This window comes from Neolamprologus multifasciatus, chromosome 19, assembly GCF_963576455.1.
Source record: "Neolamprologus multifasciatus chromosome 19, fNeoMul1.2, whole genome shotgun sequence".
Taxonomy (NCBI): Eukaryota; Metazoa; Chordata; class Actinopteri; order Cichliformes; family Cichlidae; genus Neolamprologus; species Neolamprologus multifasciatus.
Genome location: NC_140457.1, coordinates 15593926 through 15621539, shown reverse-complemented (window position 1 = coordinate 15621539; position 27614 = coordinate 15593926). Strand labels below are relative to the sequence as shown.

The 27614-nt window shown below is 42.1% G+C and overlaps 1 protein-coding gene and 1 long non-coding RNA gene across 6 annotated transcripts in view; one reads left to right on the top strand and one right to left on the bottom strand.

Moving 5' to 3' along the window:
* The first annotated feature begins 222 nt into the window (after positions 1-222).
* On the top strand, positions 223-5621 carry LOC146496255 (uncharacterized). The gene is made up of 2 exons (XR_014871268.1): positions 223-339; positions 647-5621. It is a non-coding gene; the product is annotated as an uncharacterized LOC146496255 (long non-coding RNA).
* qkia (QKI, KH domain containing, RNA binding a) overlaps positions 5276-27614 on the bottom strand; it is an 82336-nt gene continuing 59997 nt past the window's right edge. Inside the window, exons 5-8 of one of the 5 annotated variants that reach the window (XM_085144049.1) lie at positions 14327-14414; positions 12487-12927; positions 10395-10469; positions 5276-9162 (exon numbers count right to left, since the gene is read on the bottom strand). In XM_085144049.1, the coding sequence (XP_085000175.1) occupies positions 9146-9162; positions 10395-10469; positions 12487-12927; positions 14327-14414 (621 nt within the window). In that variant the 3' untranslated portion in view covers positions 5276-9145. Of the gene's footprint in view, positions 10470-12486; positions 12928-14326; positions 14415-27614 lie in introns of all 5 variants that reach the window. The other 4 variants (XM_085144052.1, XM_085144048.1, XM_085144051.1 and 1 more) reach the window with 4 other exon arrangements.

The window sequence follows — 27614 nt, the reverse complement described above, 5'->3', positions numbered from 1 at the left end:
CTGAACTTACACAATGCATAAATGTGACAAAACACAGAAATTACCATCAGGCATTTTAATGACTCCAAATGAGACGTTTTACAATATGTTGCCTGAATTCAAAAAACTGCTGGAAACACTCCTCAGAGATTTTGTTCCTGTTGACATGAGGGCATCACTCAGTTCTCGCAGATTTTCCAGCTGCTCCTTTGATTTCCAGTTCCACCTCATCCCGAATGTGCTCTATTGGATTGAGATCTGCTGACTATGGAGGACATTTAAGTACAGTGAACCAGTTTGTGACATGTTGCGTTATCCTGCTGGAAGCAGCCATTAGAAGGTGGGTGCACTGTGGTAAAGGTCGAATTCCATCTGACCTCAGGAATTCGCATGATAAGGTGGGGCCAGGTTTCACAATGAACTCACACGAAAATCTGGCTGATTGGGACCCACACCCAGTTCCACACCTTGGCTCAGGCGATTAGAGGATCATCAGGGGGTCCTTTTGTCCCTCTGTGGGGGACACTCCCACCAGGGTTATATCTGGGACTCTCCACCATTTGACCTTAGAACTGAAGAAGCCTCTCGGATGAGAGGTGAAACGTCTTCAAGTAACCTAAAGAAGTCCAGACGCTTTTCTTTGCAAGCTCCTTTGACTGTGGTAAAGGGTCAACATGGTCAACAACAATATTGAGGTGTGCTGTCGTGTTTAAATGATGCTCAGTGGGTACAAAGAGGCCTAAAGTGCGCTAAGAAAATATCACCCACACCATTAGCAGCCTGAACCGAGGCAGGATGGATCCACAAATTCGGGCCCTACGATCGAGTCCAGACAACATTTTTCTAGTCTTTGATTATCAACGTTTGGTGAGCCTGACCAAACTGTAGCCTCACTTTCCTGTTCTTACCTGATAGGTGGCACCCGGTGTGGCCTTCTGTGCGGTAGCCCATCTGCTTTAAGGCTTGTTTAAGGCTGTTGCGCGTTCAGAGATGTTCAAGATATGTTTATGGCTCACATTTTATTTTTCTCTGTAAACCCTAGAAATGATTGTGTGTGTCAAACACCAACTGCCACGTAAACTCACTTAAATCACAGTTCTTCATCATGTGGACACTTGATTTGACCTTCACCAGTTGTGTTGACCAAATGTGTCTAAATGCAGTCGCTCCCATGTGATTGGCTGGTTAGGTGTACCTAGTGCACTAAAACAGGCATATTGTTCACAGAGTCGGGCTCAGCTGCAGATTGGCTAAATCTCATTTAGCATGTGGCATTTTAGTGCCTGCACGTCTGCATACATGTGGCAACTCCTCATGCTGTATCTGATTTAATGAGATACCGGCTGTCAGTGTTGACGCCTGGTGCTTTTTGTGCAGGAGGTCCTTGTTGCTGCTCTCCCCACCACAGAGCCATCCCATCAAATATAAATGACTGCAGACAGAAATATTAACCATCTTCCTCGGATTAAAGTGCTACTGCCTGAAAACCAGATAAACGTCTTGCACAATTAAAACAGTAAAAACGCCAACAGGTCAGAAAATACCCTACTGATTACAACCTCCTCCCCTTTCCTTTTATAGCTGTTAAGCAGGTTAAGTGGCCTCCAGGACTCCAAATAAAACATTACGTTTAAAATGGAAAACATGAAACTCAAAGATCAATTCGTGTATGGCAGCAGAGGCGTGACGTATTAAATTTTAAACACACCGGTAAGAGAATCTAACCCCTTGCAGTCTTGAATTCATTGGCAGACGCACGCGTGACATTTAATGAGTGAAACACAGCTATTTATAGGAAGCGAGTATGTAAACACTGCATGCTGCTCATTCAGTGCGACACGCAGCCTTTTAGCGAGCGGTCGACCTCGTGATGAGTTCACCGTGTGCAGCAATGACAAGATGACACATCACTCCGCATCGTCAGCCTTTATTAAAACAGATCCGCCTCCAAATAGTATCACTGCTCAGTTTGCTGTAGAAGTGTCAACTTTTTAACCTGACGCCAGTACACTTGGTGTCACCTGTCACGCGTGATTACTAGCGGACGAGAACGATTGACTGGACCAGACAGGAGTGAAGCGCGAGGATTTGGTGCAGCAGTAGTCAGCACAGATTTTAAAAGTCAGTGTGGATGCCATCTCCAGAGAGAAAGCTTTAACTGTGTGACCCTCTCTGAAGGTCAGCATTTTACATTTTACCAACATCACACTCAAATCCAGCAGAGGGCTTGATCTCACTTTAAAGGCTTAGGTGAGTTATTTTTCCAGGATCTGAACTCTCACTTTTTTTTTTAAACTTCCTGTAAGTACAGCACACCTACCTACCTTTTCAACTCCCCAAAGTCACAACAAATCCAAAGAAATGATGTTACCGATAAAAAGTGTGAAAAGGACGAGTCCAGGTAGAGCAGTCAAAGGGAAGCTTGTAAATATCGTTCTTTATTGCACACATGACATTTGTTCTCCTCATATTTATTTATTTTTCCTCTTTTTTTGGTGTGAGCAACAAAAACTGGCATTACATGTTTTACACCCTATTGAAAAATTCTCAGTCTAACCCTGTATAATAAAAAACAAGATAACACAAAACAAAATAAAGACTACTTCACATAAAAACTTACAACTCCACAAAAAAGGAAATCTCACAGATATTGCATCACTAAATGGATGAGAAACTTACAATATATCATACTAGTATTTTTTTAGGAAAAAAATTGTTTTATACTATTAAATGCATATATATCTTTTTTTTTTTTTTTTTTTAAAAAAGGAAGAAAAATCCAGTGGGGCGAATTTATTTCTGTATTTTGGTAGCATTTTTCTTTCAACCACCTGAGTGCTACATCGCTGAGACCAGTACTGATTGGTTAAACCTGCCGTTTAACTCATTGGAGGAATGTTTGTTAAACAGAGGTGAAGAAGAAAAAGAGATTGACAGGTGAGAAGGTAGTTAGTAGATAAATCCACTGAATGTCCTGTGACAGATTTGGAAAAGACACTGAGAACTCTGCCAGAGATGGCAGCAGTATGCAACCAGCAGCAGTTCACTGCATACTGTGGTCCGATTAGAAAGTTCTCAGTGGATCAAATCGAAAACAGGACCCATTAAGCCAAAGTTTAATGGTGGGAAACATCTGTGACCAAATTCCCCCTCTTTTTTTTTTTTGGTCAAATTTCCCAGTTTAAAGAAAAAAAAAAAGAGAAAAAAATGTGCATTGTGCTTGGGTATTTAGTTTTGTGTGCTCAACAAGGCAAGAATAAAAACAACAGCTTTTGGTGAGATAAAGGGAGGCAGAAAATTGGCACTTGAATGATAAAGTACAAAAATATATAATTTTCCAATCTGAGAAAGAAAAGGCACTTTTTAAACAGAGCTGCGGTATTTTAGGCAGCGTTTGTAGTTTACTGTGCTTCAGAAAAGAACTCCCACCGGCTCACTGTCTTTTTCATCAGCTCGTTTGTTGACGAGAGCCACTGAAAACCTCTCCGACATATAAAAAGGCAAGGCTTGTGACAGCTAGTGGACGGATTTTTAGCTCAAATTGCTCATTACGACACAGACGAGCCAATCAAAAAAACAAACAAAACAAAAAAACACATTAAAGGCCAATACTAGATTAATAAATAAAAAGCTTATGTCTAACAATCAAAAACGCACAGCGAAAAAACAAAATTACAATTTTTTGGCTTGCCTGTAATGTAATCTCTGCCTTTATTTGCTGGTGTATAAGCAGGTGTTAAAGGTTAAAATAAAATAAAAACATGTTAATGTTAATTTTCCAAGTCGAGAAATGTTAGTTTTGATGTTAGACACTTTAATTCTTGCTCTCCGCTCGCTGAGACACGAAGAGAATTGCAACAAGTTAAGGCCAAGTTGTTTTGGTTGCTGCAGATATTAAAAAGGAGGAAAAAAAAACCAAAATAATGATCTGGAGGCAACAACTCAGCGGGTTAAAGTAATAATCGGAATTAATGAAGTTAATCTTTTGCTTGTGTGTCAGTGTCAATACCTCGAGTAAAGAGTGGAGGAAGAAGAGAGCTGAATAAAGAAAAAGAAGAAGAAAGCTCAATGAACCCCAGGACGAGTTTAATGTCAGCAGGAGGATGAAAAAACACGAAACAAAAAAGAAACCACACACACACACACACTGGCAGTGTTTCAGACGAGGAAAATCCACCCTGGACAGAAAAAAAGGTGATAAATACTAGCAAGCTGAAAGCCATATCAGCATTCTTACACTGGAAGAAATAGTATGGTTGTTTTGATCCCAGAGCACTTCATATTGGCGTGGTGTACTGGTGTGTGTCTAAGCGTTATAGATGCTCCCAAATGGCCTAGTATTAGCCGTTATATCAATAAGCTGAATGGGGAGAAGTGTTCACCAAACAGGCAACAGCTGGTGATAACAGTAATGCTCCAATCCAGGCATAACAAGCCAGGGATGCAATAGAGGGAAAGTGATGGAAAAATTAAATAAAATACAGCTTTAGACGTTCACACGACCGCCATCTATAAATTTGCCCCCCCGGCCGAGTGTCTGTTGTAAATAACTCACTACATCTATAATGTGCAGTGATGAGATGTTCTGCTCTTCACATTCACAGTAAAATTAATCCCTTTGAGATGACTAATATGAGTATTTTTGCACAGCTTGCGATTAGTCCTGCACTAACTAATGGTTAGAGATAGTGTTGTGTGTCTGTGTGTGTGTGTAGGGAGGAAATGGGAGTTTTATCTTCTGGGGATTAGGGCGTTTTGACTTTGCGTGTGGAGATGTATTTGTTTTTTTTAATCAGTGCGCGCCTCGTTCGAGAGAGAACAGCCGACCCAGAGGTTAACCCGTGACCTCGAGCAACGTGGGGCTTGTTGTTTCAGACAGGGCGACACTTCCTGCCGTCTCACGGAGGGGGCGGCGGAGGGTCAGTGACACAGGCGGACAGGACAACTAACAAAAAGTTGCTTCGGAGAGAGACGACAAGACAAAGCAGCAGTGTTGGGTGCAAGTATGAAGAGTGTCAGAAGACTTTTTTGTTGGTTTCTTTGCTTTCAGCACAGAGGTGAGAGCGCATGAGCGGCAGTGAGGGACATTTATCAACTCGTGCAGTTTCCAGTTAGATCTGTGCGTGTGTGTAGTGTGGTTTTATGTAGAGCGCACGCGTTCATGTAATGTGCGTTGTCAGTCAGTGGAAGTGGTGGCAGGACAACTGGTTTTAATCGTGTTAGTCCGTGAACCAGACCAGAGGTAATACATTCATGAAACTGGTTATAAACACAAGACAAAATATCAGCAAGTTAGTAAAATTCTTACTAAGAATGTTTTATTAAAATAAATGCCAAGAGGTTAATAAGAAAAAAATAACAGCATACACCATGAAAACTAAATGCAAGCATGTAAAAATACTCGTGACAAGGAAAAAAAATAAACTAATAAAGTAGCTAATGAGTTAAACAAGCTGGGAATCAGCAAGAAAACAAAACAAAATGTAACAGGGAAAAAGGCAACACTCCCCACAAGAGACAGTTTTCGAGATGTAAAAGAGATGAGGGGAGGGGGCAGGGGAGAAGGAGGAGAGAGGGTCGTTTAAGGGCGAGGGGGGTTGCAGTGGGTTTCATTAAAAAAAAAAGAAGAAGAAGAAAAAAAACCCTCAGAAACATGATTAATATACATATAAAATGAGATTAGAAAAATACATTATAAACCTGTAACAATGGCTGTTAATTACATTATCATACATGTAGTAGGCAGGCCAGAGAGAATACGGTAGGTATAAGAGTCAACCTTTCCCCTGATGGTCTTATCCAGCCTTTCACAATGACACAGCAAGTTGTAACATTGCAGAGGGAATTTTCTTAATACTGTCAAATGCCGAATAACTATCTCTTGCTCCACTTTAATATTGCATTTCAATTTAATAAAAATAATAACACTGAAAAAGAATATTTCATTGACCTTTCACTGTAACAGCATGATGAAAGAGCTATGAATAGAGGGAAGAAAAAAAAAACCAACAAAAAAAACAAAACCGCCAAGTGTTATATTGGATTTAAGAATTCCTCGATTTTAATATTATTTCACCTTCCAGCAATAAACTGTCAGTTGTTTCAACAGCTGAGAACTGTTTGGCGTTGAAGCGGGCCTCGCTTGTTTCATTATTCCAACATTTCAGCTGTCCAATTTAAACCTCATGATTGTATTGATAGTTTGTTGTCAAGCTGACGCTGAGAGACGTGGACTGGATGCTTTCAGTTTGCAGCTGTTGAAACAAAAACAAACAGGCGTAGTGGGGACGACCCTCCCCACCCGCTGTTCGCTCTTCCATCCACTCCCTTGAACGTCATGTATTTTTCTTAGCTCATAATAAAAACAAACAAACAAATGAACAAACTATAAAAAAGAAAAAGAAAAACATGTTCCGGCAGACTACTGGGTCACGACTGGCAGTTCAATTTGTTCTAGGAAGTTAGTCAAAGTCACCAAAAATCAAGACAATATCGTTTGATCGTTAGAATCGAAATAACAATAATAATAATTAAAAAAACAGAGAACAAAATCTGCTCATACAGCAGAGTAAAGGGCCATCAGGTAAAAGGAAAAGAGAAAAAAATCATTTCAGGAAGACAAAACCATGGCACATGTTTGTAGCTGGTCAAAACGACTGCTATTCTTTTGCATAGAATAACTTCGGTAACGCCACGGTACGGTAGCGGCTACCCTGCTCGACCTTTCAGAGCGTGTAACACCAGCCATTCCTCTCTGCGCCATCTTGGTGGGTGCTGGATATTATTGAACACAACTGGAATACTAGAAAACAGAAACCGCTGTTGATAAGGCACTTTGATTTGATCTTTTTAAGCTCTCTAGGCGTCCGTCTCACTGATGCTCGCTAACTTTCCGAAGGGTCGTGACTGTTTTGGTCTTCCTTTTCCAATCATATTCAAGGTCAACAGCACTTCTCCCCCTCCCCTCCCCCACTTGCCCCCCCCCCCATTTCCCCTATACGGTTTTAAACTTTTTTTCTTATTTTTTTCTGATTTTGTAACTGCAAGTAAAGTATCAAAAGCTAAAATTGCCAAAAATAGATCTTATTTTTTCTCATCTCCAGCACCCTGTAAAATTATCTTTTTTTTGTTCTCTTCTGTATTTGTATATGCAATGACATATCTACATTTTTATATATTTATATATATATTTATATATATAAGACGTATGTATAAAGCAATTTGAACAGGCAGGCATGGCTTTCACATCCTATTTTGTTCTTGAGAGAGTTAAACAAAAGATTGTGGGCTCAGAAGCTAGACTATGATCACAGGGAGGTGTGACACATTGTGGATGCGCTTTTGGATCGTTTACCTCGAGTTTAAAAAAAAAAGAAAGAAAGAAAAAGAAAAAAAGAAATTTCATCAGTAAAAAAAACAAAACACAAAAATGCAAGTAGGCTCAGATTATGCCAACTGCACGATTCAACTCATGTAAAGTCTTCAAACTGGGGTTAAAACTTAAAATACATTTAAAAAGAATTAGTCAAACGTGGAGATGGAAAAAATGGCAAAATAAAACATCTGTTTGGCAACGTGGCTGATGAAACAACTTATTATAGAATCCAGGTAACATGGCAAAAGCATTTATGTACAGAACTTCAAAGTGCCCCCCTCCCCCCTTTGCTGTCACTGTGTAACATGTTGATTTAGTGTTGATTAGCATCTCTTCACCTTAAAAGAAAACAGAGCAGTAATGGGTGAGAAATCATCTAAACTGACTGGCTGGCTGGCTGTTACAGCTGAAGGCAGGCACTAAAAATTCACACCCTTTTAAACTCTTAAAAATCACAAAGAGAGCCCTCTGTGAGACAGATGCATAACTGCAGATATATAATTCACTGGCAAACCCTTTGGCTAAATATGCACACTTAATACTTTTTTTTTTTGTCTTTGTGATCACAGCTCGGCTAACTCATTGAGATTTTTTTTTTGTCAAAATACATCAGGCACTGTATAGTGGATGTAGTGTGGATGGGGGGCAATTTCCCTCTCCCTCCCCCCGAAGCCTCAACACACCCTACTTTCATTGTAGTATTAATTAAAAACGCACACGCAAAAACACACAAAGAACCATCAGCCCAAGTAGTGACCTTCCCATCTTGCCCTTCATCATTTCTTAAGCTTCTGCGGCCTGCTTTGAACATCAGTTTGCGTACTGCTTTAGAGCTAACCACCTCGCCTTGGTTTTGGCTGGTCAGGTTTAAGCAAAAGCTAATTAGTCAAATATGAACAACAGGGGGAAAAAAAGGACAAAATCAAGTGGAGAAAATGACTAAAAAAAAGCATTAAAAACAGACAGGAGAAAAACAAAACACATAAATCATAAAAAGCTCCTTTAGCAATCATTTCAGCCATGCTTTTTAAAAAATTAAATAAAAACAAACACAGAAAGCTGTTTAGAGGGGCACACCCAGAATGTGTCAGCTCAAAATTACATCTTAGAGCTCAACAACTGAACTACACGTGAAAATGACAGAAATTAAACAAGTTAATGTGAGTGTATGTTCTCTTTCCTTCTGTTTCTTTTTCTCTCCCCGTGGGTGGGTTTTGGAACAGGGTGGGAGCAGGTAGACGCTCTTATATCTATATTTTGAGGGAGGGGAGGGGAGGAGGGGCTGTCAATCTGAGGGCCATTACGCTGAAACCAAAATGGTTTGCGTCAAATAAATACTCAGTGAGGTCACCACATCAGAGTAATTAGAGGAAGGGGGTGGGGTATGTGGGGTGGGGGTCTTTATTGCTATGTAATTCAGTGCAGATTTATGAGTCATACCACAAACACGTCCACCCAGTGTGTGATTCATGAAGAAAAAGAAAGAGAAAGAATGGGAATCGAACTCGATGAACAAAGGGAAAAAAATATTTATGAATATCACACAACTTTGTTGGGTTTTCGTTGTGTTTCTGTGAAGATTCTGCGTTGGTTTCTACTTTTTTCTCTCTCTTTTTTTTTTTATTGTCAGAATGTGTTAGGGTAACTGTACGGGCAGGCGCCTCTCTCTCTCTCTCTCACACACTTGCGTCCGAGAGGCTAGCAAAAGGCAATTACCAGTTAACTGATCAGCAGGCAGGCTTGGGGCGGCTCGTCATTGGGTGAAGAGTTCAGAGGTCAGAAGGTCATGTGTTAGTTGCCGGTGGCGGCTAGGTGGTTAGAAACAAAAACAAAACAAACAGAAAAAAAAAGATAGAAAGGATATTAGTGTCAGCAAGAAGAGACTGGAATGACATCATTTTAACAATAAAATGAATGCAATCTCTTACGTCGCCCCCTGCTCTTAGTCCCCTGCCAATATGAGGTGAACCCAGCTAATCTCACTGCGATCATGGCGCCACAGCGGCATGATCCAAACTACTAAGCCCCACCCTGAATCAGGTAGCTTGGTGGTTTAAATAAAGCGCACATTGCCCCCAAAACCAAAAATAGAAGCAAAGAGAGGTCGAACAGACAAACAAAGTAACAAAAATCTAGTGTTTTAGTGTCGTTCGAGTTGGAATGCAAGCTCCAAACAGTGTGATTAGTGTTAAGGAGACTTAATAACTAGAGTTATGTGAAGCATAACTAAGACTAGTGTTATATGTGCAATGAATAGATGAATCGCTGTTTTCCGATTCGTTCTCTTTATTTAGCAGTATATTTTTATAGATTATAAATATACACAAAACCATAAATACATTTGATATAAAATGCTCAAATATAAAATGACAGTACCTTATGTACAACTGAAATATTAAAAATGTACTTTAGCTTTATTTCAATATATTTGCAATACACTGGAGAGAATGCACGCTACCTCAGCTTATGTCTGTGCGTGCCTATCTTCCATAGAAAAATCAAAAATAAATGTAAATTTCAAGGTGAAACGGGGCCTGGTAGCAGCACGGCCACTTGCCTTATGCCTGCTATGTCTTTACGATACAGTATAGAAATGAATCTCCTTTTTCTCTGCTCCTTATGAGTCGAGGAGATAAATCATGTATGGGAACAAGCCTGCCCCATTTTAGGCTCTAATCTCACATCAGAGGAATGTCATTATACACTTTCAACACTGCCTGCAAAGTACTACCTGTCCTGGCTTCACAGCTGCAAAAACCCAAACCTTTCAACATCACTTTTGCCTGAGCTTTGACATATACACAGTCTGCACGTACTGCATATGTTAAGTACTAAATGTAAACAAAATGTGCATACCACAATCAACCATTTAGCTGGCGTGTGGCGATACGGGGTAGGAAAGGTGGCAGGGGGACAGGAAAACAAAACAAAATGCAATACAGACAATGTAGAAATTCCCAACTAAGGCATCGAGGCATAATATAATAATCACTGAAATGCATAAGTCAACATCAAAGTGTAGCTAGGAGACTAAACTGACCTCTGTCAGCGGTCACAATCCTTTGGTAAGGATGGACCCGCGTGTCATGCCGTCTCACTTTAGTAGCCATTGCACCTAGATTGTAACAGGTCCACAGGGTTAGAAACCGTTCACTTTGAGGAGGGCAAAAACAGTCATTTGTACAGTGATAACATTCACATTTTTAACCATTATAATGCTCGGATTACACAACAATACACAGAATAACATAATACAGATTATAGTACATATACACACAAACACGTCTTCTTCTTTTTTTTTTCCTTTTACATGTAGAAAAAATGCAGTAGAAAAAAAATTATACATCTTTTTGGAGATTTACTTGGTATTTAAAAATGCATAACTTAAGTACTAAAATTCCACAGTGCTCAGAGTTATATGTGGGTGGGTGGGGGGGCAGGTAAAGGGTACAGGCTCCAGGGCTGTCTAGAAAAATAATGTGATTCTTCCTGTGGGATCCAAAAGGGGAACAGAGAGAAATTTGTCTCTTCATTTTGAAAGGTGGGGAAATCCAATACAGCTCTGATGGTAATTGAATAGTGCCAGACACCACCTGCCTCTCCCTCTCTCCTTCATTTTCTCTTTCCCTTTTCAACATTTCTCTCCAGGTCAATCTGCTCACTAGCGGCACAGGCTGTCATTTCCCTCCTATATTTGTCACAACTGATTTCTTTCTACTGCAGTGGTTGACAACGCCTCGTATGCATCACAAAAAACTGTTTGTGTGGCACACTATGTTCAAGTATTACAAATTTCAGATGTGTGCATGGATTTAAAACAACAACAAAAAAATGAACTGGAAAAACATTTCCCAGAGGAAGCGAGGACATGCGAAATAAGTTATAAAAAAAGATTTTCTTCTGGCATTATCAAGAGTGGATTTTTTTGGCCCATGACTACACAGCTAACTACACTACTCTGAAGTAGCAGATGGCCTGACATTTCTTTATTCTCAGAGAAGCCGTTGGTGGCTAGATACAGTAGCGCAGGAAACTGAGCCAAGTCTGTGAGTATGTGTGTGTGTGTGTGCGCGAGTATGAGAGGGAGCGTGTTCCACAGGGCCCTGTGTTGCTGAAGGCACCAATCGATAGTGTGAGTAAATAAAATGCACTAAGCTGGTGTAACCCTGGAAGTTAAAGAGAGAAAAGCCAGTCAGCTGCCCCTGTCTGTTCTACACATGACTCCCAGAGGCACCTCAAATACACAGGTCAGCTAAAACCACACTTGTGTCTGCTGCTGCCAAATGAATCTGTGAACATTAGTGAAGCGCAGTGTCAAATTAAATCTGGAAAGCGGCTAACAAAGGTTTCTCCTGCCTAACGCGGGAAACGGCTTTTCTTTTGTGTTAACTAGAGCCTTAGTATAACATATGGGGACGGTACCAGGCCTAAACCTAGTTCTTTCTTCTTTGGTCGCAGATGAGCTGAGCTTAAAGCAACGTCGGGGATAAACAACATATATTAGACCCCCCCCAATCATATTGGACTTTTTTTCTGACACTAAAAGTAAGTGGAGCGTCAGGTGTTAGCAAAGCGCTCCGGTTCAATAGGGCTAGAGCTAAGACAATGGAGAGAAGGAAAAAAGGGAGTGAGTGGGGGAATTTAATGAACATCCCCAGTGGGAGTGAGAGGGACTATCTGCAGGCATCGAGGCAGACAACAGCGCAGAGAAATAATTTCAAAAGCTGCAGAAATCCGAGGGGATCTGCCGCCAGACTGAATATACCTCTAGGCCAGTGCATGAAAGGGTTAGGGAGCAGACCTGCGTGTATGCGAGTGTGTTACTGTCAGTGTGCCTCGTTTCACGCTGAGGCAACTGCAAGTCCACCTATAATAAACCTTGCAGACAAGAGGCAATATAAACCTGAGAGCGCAACTGTTTGGCAAGAACATAACTAAACAGTGAATATCCTTAGTCTATAGAGAACTTCCATTAGCCTGGCCCTCACACAAGGTAATTATTGCCCCCCATTGCCATTTAACAAAGTGTCCATGAGCAACATAGCTGGTCATCCCATCACCAAGAGCTTCATCAGTACATCCACCCTGTGAGTTTGTCTGTTTTGATCCTCAGGTGGACACGACATATTTACCTTTCAACAAGTCCTGACTGTGGCTCATGGAAGCCGCGTCCAGCACCCCAGCTCCGGGGTAAAACAAGCTGGCCTCTTGTCCAGGCTGGCTAAAGCTGGTCGCTGTACCTGCTGCACCCATGCTTCCCCAGGCTCTCTTACCTAGAACCCCACTGTGCTCGATGGGGTACTCCAGCAGGGAGGTGGGTGCCAAGGCATAAGGGTACTCGTAGGGGGTGGTGTAGATAAGCCCGCCATCCGGTGTGGGAGGCACCAGGGTGGGGGTGCCATTGGGCAGCATGGCAGCCATCTGAGTGGGCCGGATGAGGTTCATGATGGGGGCCCCGGCTGGCGTCGGAGGCCGCAGTGCCGGGGGAGGCAACACCTGACCTGTGGAGGTCGCTATGAGGCGAGGGCCCTGAGCGGCTGCTGCCGCCGCTGCAAGAGAGAACGCAAGGGTGGCTGCCATAAGCAAGAGAGTGAAGGACAGAAACAGAAAGAAAGAAAGAGGACAAGAGATAGCGAGAAGTGTAGCGTGGTTGAACAATATCACAGATGAAAAGTGAAGTGTGAAAATACGAAAGGGGGAAAGGAAGGGTGAACAGGAAGTGGCAGAGAGAGATAGAGAGAAAGGGGAGAGGAGCAAAAGGGAAAATTAGTCCATGCAATGATCATGGTGGTGAACCACAAAAGCGACAATCTTTTGCCAACATTGCCAAACAAAATAAAAAAATAAATAAAATCACCCCACACACCAAAACACAAGAAGCACAAAAATACTGAAATAACGCCATCATCCCAGTGCATCTGAAGCAGACCGATCACCACAGCAGCTACACATTCACCTACTGGAAATGATATGGGTGAGTTAAACGACACGCATGCCAACAGAAACAGAGCTGTTGACTTCATACAGAGGAGGAAGCAGTTTTTATGGCATAAATAAATAAGCAAAATGAGGAGAATTTTGAACTTGATATGAAGGTCAGAGTGGGAGCATTTAAACTTAAAGAAATGCCCATCCTCTGCAAAGTCAGCACTCACTTTGTGTTGGATGACAAATGGACATACAAATATAATTCTTATAGAGGCTAAGCATTAGCATGTTCTATAAGCTGTGCCACACAAGCTTCCCCAAAGGGAAGCCTATTAAATAAAGTGCTTTTGTAACTGCAGTTGGGTGGTGGGCTACTTCATCATGGCTCCCATTTAAGCAGATGTTAAACGAGAAAAATTCAACAAAGAAATGAATCGCTTAAACTTTCATTAAAAAAAAAAGTGTACAGAATAACCAATTTTTAGTGACATTTTTAATTAAATTTTGATTAATTATTAAGAAAATAATCACATGCACAAGTTCAGATTAACTTGCCATTAAGTCAAACATTGGGGCTGTATATGATTTACATTTTCAAACATAATTCGGTGATTACAAAACACACGTGAATCAGCAACTGACATGCAGAACTGAGCAGGTGAAATACAGCAATGTGCTTAATATTTAAAGTCTGCCAGGAGCGAGTAAAAACAGGGTGAATGCATGTGGATTGCAGGGGAAAGGATGGGTGTATAAAAGGATGGTAGAGAGGACAAGAAATATGGAGAAAAATGGAACAGAGGTATTCCTACTTATGGTTGGAAAACAGTTTTGAAAAAGAGGTCTGCTCATAGTCAGAGATGTATGATGTATGTACACAGTGGATCTGACTGCACATTTATTTAATGAAAACCAAAAGTATGAGTTAATGGGAAATATTGGAAAAATATCATTAAAATATTAAAGGTTTTTATTATGTATGGAAGAAAACTGATGGATTATGGAAATTGGGGATGTGGTTGCTTTTCACTGCAGCTCACTTACGTGTTTTGATGTTGTTATCTCTGTATGTCCCATTGAGAATAGCTAGCTCCATCAGCTGCATCTTCTTCAAATTGTCCTCTCCCTCCGCCTGTTAAAAAACAAAACATTTTAATACTCACATTAACACACCTTACATTAATTAACATGAGCCGACAACTATCGGACAACTAAAACAATCCACATGCAGACCATTTCACCTAACCGCATGTCTGGGTGTTGCCGTTAAATCATTTGGACACGACATGTCATCTGCTCTCCAGAAGCACTGGTTGGACTGGGTTTAGGGAAGCAGATATGAGATAAGCTAAAGTGCTGTTGTCATGGCAGAGTGCCTTGTTGTTACTAAAATGCTGACAGAGACATTAAGTGTGGGAATGCATATTCATAATCCATATCAGAATGATAATTACTGTAATTTTCTTTGCTCCCTTGTGCGCAATCAAATGCGCAATAACCGCACTGGCTAATGTCAGTCCTGTCAATTAATGTTTGGATAAATAAATACAAAAGCAGCAGCCACTGTCATTATCGCCAAATTAGGGGACTGAAATTATTCACGGAAAGCAATTAAGATAGCACCCCTCCTTCCTCCTCCCACTCACCCATCCATTCCTCCCAGTTTCTTTTCTGCACCTCGCCCCACCCCACCCAAACTTAATTTCCCCTGAAGCTACTGAACATTCAATAACCATGACAACACAAACCCCTCCCTGTGATTTTCCAGGTTGTAAGTCACAATATAGGCACGATCTTACATGGCTTATTCACAAAACCGAGGGTGCACGTGAAGCCTTGCTGACCTCAGGTTAACCTCAAGTCAGTTATTGATTTTATACCTTTTGCTGGTTCAAGGTAAAATTGTGACACTTGTTCCCTCACTAGTTCAACTCGTAGGCACATACACTCTGCACCAGCATTTAAACGCCTCATGTGTGCACAGAGTAAGGCAAACCTGCCTGTCAGGGTGGCAGGAATGAAAGCAGAAAGGCAGATACAGAACCTCCTCCGTTTCTCTATTTTGTCTAGGTACAGAGTGTGTCTCCTGGACTAATTCACAGTTCAACAACAGCCTGCAGCTCCATTCACAGGACGATAAGGGAAGAAAAGACGTGGAAGGAGAGAGAGAAAGAAACGGAAAAAGAACGAGGGCTCAGAGTTAAGCCCTCCCCTGAGACTCCTCTTCAACACAGCCACCGAGAGAGGAAGAGAAAGAGCGAGGTTAAGCAAGAGAAAAAGTGACAGAGGCTGGTCTCCCTTGACTAAATATAAAGCTGTGGCTTCAGAGCAGTCACAGCATTCAACAGTGTGTCTGCGTCTGTGTGCACACGGCATGTTTAGTGTACCACAGAGCTGCCAATTAATGAAGCAAGGAAATTTCTTTTCCTTCGCTACCTCCACTGTGATCTGTCTCTCTTTTCTTTTAATAGGGAGGTCTTAAAGCATGAAAACGACACCGAATTATTCCGAGCTGCAAAGGCTGATCAAACAATAACTAGTGATTCAACAGACATGTTTTTATTTTCCAGGTAATTAGAAATTGATTGATTAGACAAACAGCTTTACATTACCAATAATTAACATCTAATTATCATTCATTTCATTCAAAATGGCGTCCTAATATTCACCTCTGAATCAAATATTTTACATCTAATCAAATGACAACTTATGCTAACTAGCACATTAAGAAATTGGTTAAAATAAAAAATAAAAAATCAAGCTACAGGCTTGAACAGTGCTGTATGACAGACAAGTCAAGACAAGGTGTTAAAATAGCAGCCAAGCACTATTTTACTCCCTCGCCATTAGCTTTGGAGGTGAGCAAAGGGCAGCTTGACATACAGCTTCAACATTAACTGAACACGGCACAGGTCAGTCGCTAACATGGACCAATAAACCATCTTCAATAGAGAGCCAAAATCAGTACTAATTAGATGCTGCAATCTCTACGTAAACAACCGAACACGTGAATGAACAAGCCCTGCCAATAGACATTAAATCCAATATCATCTCTGTTTCTTCTATTTCTGGGATCACCTTTAGTTACTTACGTTACAAAGTCAATATAATCATGATGTCTACAACCTTGCACAATCCAGAAAGTGGGACAAGCCTGTCGTTATTTGCTAATGACTCTCATAAGTCAAAACAACCATTTATTCTCCTGCTTCCCTCTACGTGTGTGTCTGGGTCTCCCTAAAAGTCCATAATCCTTTCTCTGGAGCTGGCTTAAGCAAACGTAAGCTTCCCACGTCCACAAGTATGCTCGGGTACAAGTGATGTAAATTTCATCATCAGACCCAGAGCGTGAGGGTTCGTGCAAATGTCTACATACCTGCCTGTTTTCCGGAACCGTGGAGAGAATTTACATTGTAATGCACCAACTACGCAAGCGCCCCGGGTGGAGGACTTCAAGAAGACTTGAAATAAAATATTAGAAGAATGACTACTCGGCTGCCGGGTCTGTATCCGTAACAGAGTATAATCAAGGCAGTCAAATTGAGGGATGAAAAGTAAAGAGAAAATACAAAATGAATAACATAACTACAGCAGAGGAAAATCATGACGAGGGGCTGCATGTGTAATGCTTTCAAAGCTCAATATGTTTATTCTGACAATAATAAATCACACAATCTTGCCCGTGTCCCTGCGTGGAGAGTTGGATAAAGAATACCAATTCTGCTAAAACCACACTTGCATTCAAGTTTTATTTTACACACAAGCAGAAAAACCTCCAACTGTAATTTAAATGAACTGGCAGGCTTGTCTCTTATATTAAGATCTAGCCCTTAATGAGCACATACAGTGGGGCAAAAAAGTATTTAGTCAGCCACCGATTGTGCAAGTTCCCCACTTAAAATGATGACAGAGGTCAGTAATTTGCACCAGAGGTACACTTCAACTGTGAGAGACAGAATGTGAAAAAAAAAATCCATGAATTCACATGGTAGGATTTGTAAAGAATTTATTCGTAAATCAGGGTGGAAAATAAGTATTTGGTCACCTCAAACAAGGAAAATCCCTGGCTCTCACAGACCTGTAACGTCTTCTGTAAGAAGCTTTTCTGTCCCCCACTCGTTACCTGTATGAATGGCACCTGTTTGACCTCATCATCTGTATAAAAGACACCTGTCCACAGCCTCAACCAGTCAGACTCCAAACTCCGCCATGGCCAAGACCAAAGAGCTTTCGAAGGACACCAGGAAAAGAATTGTAGACCTGCACCAGACTGGGAAGAGTGAATCTACAATAGGCAAGCAGCTTGGTGTGAAAAAATCAACTGTGGGAGCAATCATCAGAAAATGGAAGACATACAAGACCACTGATAATCTCCCTCGATCTGGGGCTCCATGCAAGATCTCATCCCGTGGGGTCAAAATGATCATGAGAACGGTGAGCAAAGATCCCAGAACCACACGGGGGGACCTGGTGAATGACCTGCAGAGAGCTGGGACCAAAGTAACAAAGGTCACCATCAGTAACACACTACAACGGCAGGGAATCAAATCCCGCAGTGCCAGACGTGTTCCGCTGCTGAAGCCAGTGCATGTCCAGGCCCATCTGAAGTTTGCCAGAGAGCACATGGATGATACAGCAGAGGATTGGGAGAATGTCATGTGGTCAGATGAAACCAAAGTAGAACTTTTTGGTATAAACTCAACTCATCGTGTTTGGAGGAAGAAGAATACTGAGTTGCATCCCAAGAACACCATACCTACTGTGAAGCATGGGGGTGGAAACATCATGCTGTGGGGCTGTTTTTCTGCCAAGGGGACAGGACGACTGATCCGTGTTAAGGACAGAATGAATGGGGCCAAGTATCGTGAGATTTTGAGCCAAAACCTCCTTCCATCAGTGAGAACTTTGAAGATGAAACGAGGCTGGGTCTTCCAACATGACAATGATCCAAAACACACCGCCCGGGCAACAAAGGAGTGGCTCCGTAAGAAGCATTTGAAAGTCCTGGAGTGGCCTAGCCAGTCTCCAGACCTCAACCCATAGAAAATCTGTGGCGGGAGTTGAAAGTCCGTGTTGCTCGGCGACAGCCCCAAAACATCACTGCTCTTGAGAAGATCTGCATGGAGGAATGGGCCAAAATACCAGCTACTGTGTGTGCAAACCTGGTAAAGACCTATAGTAAACGTTTGACCTCTGTTATTGCCAACAAAGGTTATGTTACAAAGTATTGAGTTGTATTTTTGTTATTGACCAAATACTTATTTTCCACCCTGATTTACGAATAAATTCTTTACAAATCCTACCATGTGAATTCATGGATTTTTTTTTCACATTCTGTCTCTCACAGTTGAAGTGTACCTCTGGTGCAAATTACTGACCTCTGTCATCATTTTAAGTGGGGGAACTTGCACAATCGGTGGCTGACTAAATACTTTTTTGCCCCACTGTAGCATCCCAGCAAGCTTAGTGCAAAGAACACAGCATCAGTTTGGTTGCAACAGACTAAGCGTTAAAAAAGAATAAGACATAATAATTAGCACATTTCAGGGGTGAGACTCTAAAGTATATGACAAAACGATTAGGGGTTACTTAGTAGGAAGCTGCAGATCAGGACATATGCATTCAGGGATGTGGGTGTTACATGTATTGTGTGTGTTGAGCAATGATGGATCTGCAGGGCTGTGGGGGTTAAATGGGTGCAAGGGGAAGGGGGTGCCACCATCCATCCAACTCTGCATAGGTGGCACACTGCCTGTTGAGAGGAGAGAGACAAAATAGAGGGCAGCGAGAGGGGAAAAGCACAGATGCTGCTGCTGCAAGGATGAGGTGTGCATTGCTGTGTGTGAAATGTGTACATCCTCAGTGGAGGGCTGCCGATATAGCTCCAGCCTCTAACAGTTTGCTCACTAAACCCCCCAAACGCAAGACAGATCATTTCTGTTTTACATCTGAAACAAGCTCATTTTCTGCATCAAAACACAAAATCCCTCTTGCAGCATTGCCACCACTTTTCTCTGTAGTGATGGTAGGTTTTGGGAAGTGCTGGTTGTATTACTGCTACAGTTTGAGCAAAACAACAACTGAAAAATGACAGGCTCAAAATGGCTAAAGACACAGCCATTTACACGGGCAGGAAACAAAAGACGGCAGTGCAGAAATCCTGTTCCTTCCCCCCGCAGAAGCACAGATTAGATAAATGATGAACGGTACCTGGGAGAGCAGTTAACACTTAAATGTTGTCTTGCTCAAGGTGTCGTCACAATTAACAGACTCCTCAGTCGGCATGCACAATAAATAATAAAATCTTCACTCTGATGCTGCACTAAGTGTGTGTGTGAGAGCTTCTTTGTGTGTGTCTGTAATGATCTGGCTGCTGGAATTCCCTGGAGATGAATAGCTCCTGGATTACAGAATGAGAGGGATGGGGAAAGGAAGTTTTCTCTTATCATCTCTTACATGCACACATGAATGTGTGTAACAAACACGCAGACACACACATACACACACACGCTCCTGTCCATCAGTGAAAAAGCCACTCAATAAAGCTGCTCTATCCACAAGAATCAGATTCAATCAATGAGGCCTATTTGTGAAATCAGCAGAGCGGTAAAAGCTATCAGGGACAAGCAAGACGGAGGGATGAGGGAAGGTGGCGGAGGAGGAGCAGGCAGTGTGATGAGCTAAAGCAGGTGAGCCATGTCCCAATGCCTACCTGACAACCCGGCGATGAGGTCACTAGATGCATGCTAAATTACTGTCACGCTTCACTCTCCCGTGCCTCTTCTGATCACAGCTCGTGTCAGCGTTTTATATGAAAACAAACTGTAGCTAATGCTAGTTTTTATTAGACAATAGTGTTTAATGGCATTTACTGCATGTGCATCCCATGAATGATTGTGTACACTCACTCTCGTCCTGACACCCCGATTGAAGGCCCTTTCCTTTCCCCTCTCACCCACAGAAAAATGCAACAGGCGCCTGGATTAGGTTGGATGAGTTCCTCGTGTCTATGACTGCAACTGAGGGGGAGTTTTTGCTCATATCTGGCAAGAGTCACAGTCTATGCAGCTCAGCTCAGAGAGATGAAATGATGAGCAGTGAGAGATACAGAAAGAGAAGTGGAACAAAAGGGTAACAGGAAGAGAAAAAGTGCTGCGGAGCAAGTACAAGAGAAAGCGTGAAAGATTGTCCTTGAGTTGGTGGAGAGATGGAAAGATAGGTAGTAAGAAGAAAGGAATAGCTGAAGAATATGAAACGAGAAAAGACAGACAGAGTAGTGAAAGCCAATTTGTCTGCTCCCTAGTGGGATGACACTGGCTAAGGCCTGCTTTCCTTCCCTGGCCTCTCTGCCAGTCATCACAAACAGCCGTACGCACACATGTGAGTATACGAGCACACACACACACACACACACACACACACACACACACACACACACACCTTAGGCCTTAGCAGGGCTAGGGTCAGGCTCTCTCCAAACTACTCCAATTACCTCAGCGGTAAACACAGCCTGCCCTAGCTGCCTCCTGGGGTATACGAAGGCAGTATGTGTAGAACTGAGAATGAGAAGGGAGGGTAAATTTTTCAGCAGAGGGGAGTGGAGATGATATTGGGAGTCTCGGGGAGGGAGGAGTAGGTGACTTCATGTATGTGGGTGGAACTGGCAGTGGCGGCAGCTGGTTTCTCCCCCCGTATCCCTCCCTCTTTTCACTCCCTTTTGGTTCCTTCCCAAACTCTAACATCTGGAGGGAAATGATTACTCTTGCTATGCTGCCAAGACGACTTATCAACAATTCCACACTCTCCAGAAGTGGAGGGTGTGAGAGAAGAGGATGGAATGAGTACTTGTAGCAAGCTTCAAAACATCTCCACACTAAATAGTGACAAGAAGTTTAATCAATGCAAGATAGTTAAAGCAAACTTGGAACCTGGACGGGGGGGAAGAAATGAAAACACTTGTGCAGCAAACCTAATTCCAGTGTTTTCATAGACAAGCCTGTAAATCAAAGAGATGCTCTGGAAATGAAAAAAATAAAAATAAAAAAAATCCAACATGCCACTCATATATACAAGTGTGTCTTTCCACCAGGGAAAGACACAAACATGCATGCACAGAGCAAAAACATATTAGACCTTTATCACTTTTCAGCGGCAAGACCAAGTATCAATCAACTACAGCGGGAAAAAAAGTCTTATAAATGGGCCTCACATTTTTATCTATTCTCTTTCATTAAAAAAGGCCCTTTAAGTAGAGTAAGGTCTAGTAGAGTAAGTGCTGTTTGTCCTTTTTCAAATTCACTGCTGCACTTTCAAAGGCAATTTTCTTGCCTCTGCCTTGCTCCTCAGCTTTTGTGAACATATCTGCCAAGAGAATCAAGCCTCAACTGTATTTTCCCTTTCCCCAAAGACTAACAATGCAATCTCCTGCAACTTTGCTTTCTCGCAGCCTCATGCCTTCACAACATTCCCGTAAAGCCTCTTTATTTCTGCTGCTCCCGTCCTCACACCCAGACAGCTCTGTTAGTGATGTGCGCCATTAGTCATGCTAAACCACCAACACACTTGCTCATTAGCATAGAAGTGAACCTGACTCCAGTCAGATTATTACAAACACATCACGGCTGCTCCGCCCCATCGCTGTCAATCAGACAGCTTATCGAGGTACGGTTGAAAGTGGCACATATAGTGAGGCGCTAACTCTTCTGTTAATACTTCTCTTTCTACTTCATAACAAAGCTCAAGTGCCAAAAGCTCGGGCTCAGAAGTGCCAACTCTGCTCCGTCTAGAGAAGCATTGGTTGTAGCTCAGTATGTAAGACATATGTTGCAAAAGGGTATTAATTTAATTGCATACTTTAGTCCTACAGCTTCTCTGGGGTTGTTCATAGCATGTGGTGTAGGTATGGGTGGTAGAAACAGCCTGAGCCATGGAACTGGAAATGGTTACTGGATCTATGGGGCTTATTACAGCCTTTTATTGTACTGGAGAATAGCGAAGTGGGCAGCCTTGGTGCTTGCTGATAGACCCATCAATATCAACTGACAGACCCATACACAGACTCTGCCACGGACCGGAAAAAGGACAAGAAAATAAGAAGGGAAACAGAATTTTTTATTAAATTTTTTTACTGAACTAAGTAGAACTTCTTTCCATGAAAAGCATTTCCAGTAATAGGGAAATAGCCACGCAGAAATTCTGAGTGATCATGTTTATCCTTAGAAACTGGGCTGGTATTTCATGTAACATAACAGCATTAAAAGCGGATTAAATTTCATATGAATAACCCAGAGAAAACACAGATTTAACAGAATGATTCAGATATAATTAAAGCTTGTTGGCCTGCTCTAGCTTTGACAAACCAATGACGTTACAAGCTAAGAGAATAAAGGATCATGCAGTCTCACCGTGCTGTACAACCTAACTAACAGCTGTCGGATTCTCCTGAACTCACTCTCATCATCGTTTTGCTTGCCTGACAATAAAATTCCCTGTGCCTACTCCCACATTCCCAATTTTCACTCACAAGCTCTACCTTATTCATCCATTTCCATTTCATTTTTCCTCCTTCTGCTCTGCACTCTGTTCCTGCCCCTATCTTTATCCCTCATTCCAGCATAGTGCCAGACGGTGTATTGTTCTGTCGCTGCGATCCCTTAATGCCATCCAATCGAGCAGGGAATATCTTGAAGGGATTTGGCCAGGGATGATTTGGGAGCTTTAAATACTGCTAGGGGATTTGCATCAGATTCAGAGATCCTGACTCAGAGCTGATCACTGGAGCTTTCTCCCGAAACAGGGATCCAAGTACCTGCTGCAAGATGTGGATTCAACCCTGGAACTTTTTGGATGGATGTGCACATGTGCAGGCCAGCAAAAGACAACTTCCTTGGGTGTCCTTGGGTTATCTGGCTCAGTGCAACCTGGGAAAGCTAGAACTGTGACTCTCAATAAAGGAACAAGTCTCAGTTCACTCATTGTGCTATAACTCTTAATTACCAACATCAACAAGAAAGCAAAGGGTTTACCATGATTCTGATGATTTTATTCACTAAGTAGCACAGAGCTATGAGGCATCCTAGCAGTTCCTACAATGCACTGTTGAAAAGTGTATTTAGTTTTATTTAGTATGCCAGTATTGCAGATGTTGACTGCATCCTCTGCTCATACAAAAGCACATTCAACACAGCTGTTTGGAAGAAAAACACCAAACAGGCAACAGAACTCAGCTTCTACCATGGGACGACCAGTCAGCAATCGCCAACAAGTTAACATCACCCCTAACAAACAAAAGCAGCGTGGAAGAGAAAGACAAAAGAAGGGCACTGCGATAAACAAATCAAACCAACCCAAGTGAGATTTAAAAAAACAAAAATCTGAGGGAAAGCATTTATTCTCAAGAGACCATGGAGGAGGCAAGAAAGCCATCAGTGCAGAGCAGGCTGGTGGGACTGAGAGAATGGAGTTTGAAATGACTTGAACGATGGCTGGCAAAGCGAGGCATCACAGCCTGTAGGAGCTGAATTTGATGGGCAGCCTTTGGGCTTTCAAAGCGCTGAGCTCTACACAATCCTATTTTCCTGCCTAAACACTGGGACACACTGTCGCTGGAGAGGCAGAGATGAAAGCACCGAGTGTGTGCGTGTTTGTGTGTGTGCTTCCTCTTCACAGATGTTGCAGCTTGGCCCTGGTATGGGCCCTGAGGAAGTTCAGAACATACTGTGGGTGGACAGTATAAAGTGGCATGTGCAAGAGACAAAAAGACAAAGTGGCAGAGAGACAATGTGCACAAGTCTTGATCAGCACTGAGCCGTCGGAGACAGAGTTCTAACTGCAACTCCCCTGAAATTGACTCGCAGCCATGTGCACACTTCTGCATTTCCTTGCCTCTCTGTAAAAGGATTAAAGGGACCTTCAAAGAGCGGCAGAGAGATTGGCCAGGGGCCTGCAGGGTCCCTTTCCTCACCACTGGAGGACCAGGGCAGATTAAAAGTGCCCGGGCTGCTCAGCCTGCCTTGTTACCCGCCTTTGCTTTCTGCGCAGTGTATTAGGACACTTGAAACTCCCCCCCCGGAGGAGCCGAGCACAACCAGGTGGATTAGGAAGGAGGTTATTTTACAATGATGTGAGGGACCTGGATGGGGACCGAAGAGCACGTGTATGTGTGAGAACTGAAATTAAAAGGACAGCACAAGTGGGCCAGGCAATTTCATAAGTGGTGCCTGTGTACACAGAATGCACCCTCACAGGGGATCATGGGTGACTGAAATCTAAATGAATGAGACAGGAGAAGAAACAGGCCTAATTCTCCTTAGACAGAAAAAATGAACTAGATGGATTAGCAACAGGATGAGGTTTCAAGGAGAAATGAAGAAGTCAAGAGAGCGCGTGAGAGAGAAGCTGCTAAGTGTGGCGAGTTTGGTTCAACAACAAAGGACAAGCCATCACAAATGAGACCTCTTCGGTTGTTCAGCTAGTTTATATCGACAATTAATTACTGACCAATTACCCACTGTGAAATTTGATGGTCTAAGAATATAGTTATCCTCATTTTACATCCAATTTACTTGGCTCTCATTTGTAATTTGTATGGCAGCGCACATGCATGGCACTGCGCTTCTTTCTTCTTTCCACAACTCTTCCCAGCCGTGAGTAGGTGAACGCCAGAGGGATAAAACAAGCAGGAGGTGGGGAAGGAGATGAAACACACCATTCAGCATGAATATTATTGTAATCTGAATCTTCTCCTTGCTTTGGGTTTTCACCATTTCCTGTGGTTGGCTCTGTGAGCAGACTGACGATGAAGGAACAGCGGGGAAAGTGGAATACAAAGCAACAAAACCATTATTCCTTGTTCATATGTCACTAAGTGCGTGCAAGCAGCTTACTACAAGTGCACATCTAGGTAGGTGCACACATGCAAGGAATTTTATCAAAACCGTTTGACAACTTCTTTCTGGATGTGGGGACAGCTGACAGTCAAACTAGACTAAGACTGTTTAAAAATATGGTCCCAGTTTAATTCCAGGCTACTTCACTCTTTGCAAAAATGTTCTGTTTGTGGTCAATACGCTGACAGACTAACTATAGTATTTTTCAACAGTAAATTCATAGCATAAACTATCCGTAAGGTGCCATTAAAATTGAATGTATAAGAAAAGCTTATGTGGGTGGAGAAGTGAGGAGTAGGCCAAATTGCTAAATCTTGAGATAAAGTTAAAGTTCAACAATCAAATAATATTCTAATGAAAAAAAAATTGTAAACCAAATATCTATGTGTACAACCAAAGTTCTACTGAATATTCGTGTCCAACATGAAACTAGGCTTTGAGGCTGAAGCCTGCCAGGCCCTCGTCTTTTCTATCAGTGGTAAGTCTCAGTACATCGGTGAGGATAAAGTTGGAGCACAGCATGAGAACAGAGCTGTTCAGCAGATTTATGTAACCATTAACTAGTCCAAGACTATGTAAGGTTACTCTAACGTGTTCTCAACCTTATCTGTACTTGTCTATGTGCTTTGTTATGTAAGACGGGATCACCAAAACGCAATATAAGTGAGCTGCCTGGCTATATGATGTGATGTTATACTATTCTATATTTTCACTCATTTTTATATGTGTTATTAATTACCTTTTAGTTAAATGCCCTGCAGCTTTATTTCATCACATCTTATTTGAAGTGTTCCCTGTTTTTCCCTGTATTTTAATCTACATATAGGGGAAAAATGGCCAATTTTAGTTCAACTCAAATCGGTTGAAGAAGTCTGCCTGCCTGCCTTTGAGCTTTACGGCCAGTAAATTAAAGAAGAAAAGGACAAGGCCAGGGAAGGTAGCCAAGATTAGACAGGTTGCTCCCTACGGGATTACAGTTTCTTTAGGGTCAGAACCACCTGTCTGCCGCCCAGGAGAGTGGTAGAGCTGGAGATGACGAGGGATGGGCAGATGGAGATGTGGAGGGGAGAGATGGCAGGGGAGGATCCCTAAGGGGAAAGACCAGACTGAGTCCCTCCGGTCAGCATTTGAGCTGAGAGGAGGGACCTGGCACACAACACAGAAGCTCACCGATTACCACATATAGTAGAGCGATAGGAAAATGGAGGAATGTGTGTAACTAGATGATCAAAATTGGGTCCAAACAAGTAGCAGATAAAGGAATAGAAGAAAGTAGTGAATAGCCTTTGTGCTTTCAATCACTTCTACAGAAGAGAACTTTGTTTGAAATGTCTTTCGCTATAAATCATGAATTGATGTAACTGTGCAAGTGTGAACACACACAATAAATAGCAGTGTTACAAAATCAAGCGTACGCGCAGCAAGACCAGCACAATTACAGGTGAGAAGTGGAAACCTTTTTCTCAGAAAAAAACAAGAGGAAGAAGAAAAGAAATTAAAATGTACGCAAACAGATTTATATGCCAACAATGCTGGCCTTTCATGGTGATTGATGGCTTCCCTTTCTGCACATTTCAGAAGTAATAAACACAGAAATATTTCCTTCTCTTCTCTCTTAGAAAGGCACAGAAGGAAGGTTTGGGTAAAACAAATGGCTCAGAGATTCCAGATGTGTGGTCATTTATTTTATACCCAGCTTTCCTTGCTGTACTGGAATGTTAGCGAAGGTCTTGTCTGAGCCCGCTTTCAAATGTTGTAAGTTAACACCAACCAGAGGATGGCTGTGTTTTATTGTTGATTTGGTGTGTAAAGTATTACTGAAGAATGGGTGTTGGGGATAAGTTTGCGATTTATACAGCCAATCCAAAAAGTAAAAAGGAAAGTCTTTGAGGAGGGTGATATATAAATGTCAGTCTGCATGCTTGATTAAAGAGCGCTTCAACCTGACATGGCCGATCACGGTCACTTCTTAAAAAGTAGCCCATTAAATGACATGCACTAGTAATCATTATTGGCATAAGTGTCAGAAAATCCACATCTGTTTCCTGTGGTAACAGTTCAAGTGGTCCATTTCAATTACCCACTTATCACATCTAGACCATTAATCAGAGCTGCTTTATACATCACTATTTTAGTGTTTGCTCTTCACTGCTCTCCTGGTTACAAGGTTTCAATACGAGTCTGTGTGGTACTTGTCTCAAATGTATTAGCAAGGGCACAGAAAAGGTTGGATAAATGAGTAAAGAGTGTGAGCGCTGAAGATGGATGATGATGAAAGTGGAAGACAAGAGGATGGTTAGAAGTCAGAGGTCACAGTGCCTCGAGGCCACATTCTCTACCACTTCACACACACGCAGACACACACATGCATACACACAGCCAAACCAAGAAAACAGCATAATTGCACTGAAGCAGGAGCACAGTGATGCAGCCTTGCAGTCTCT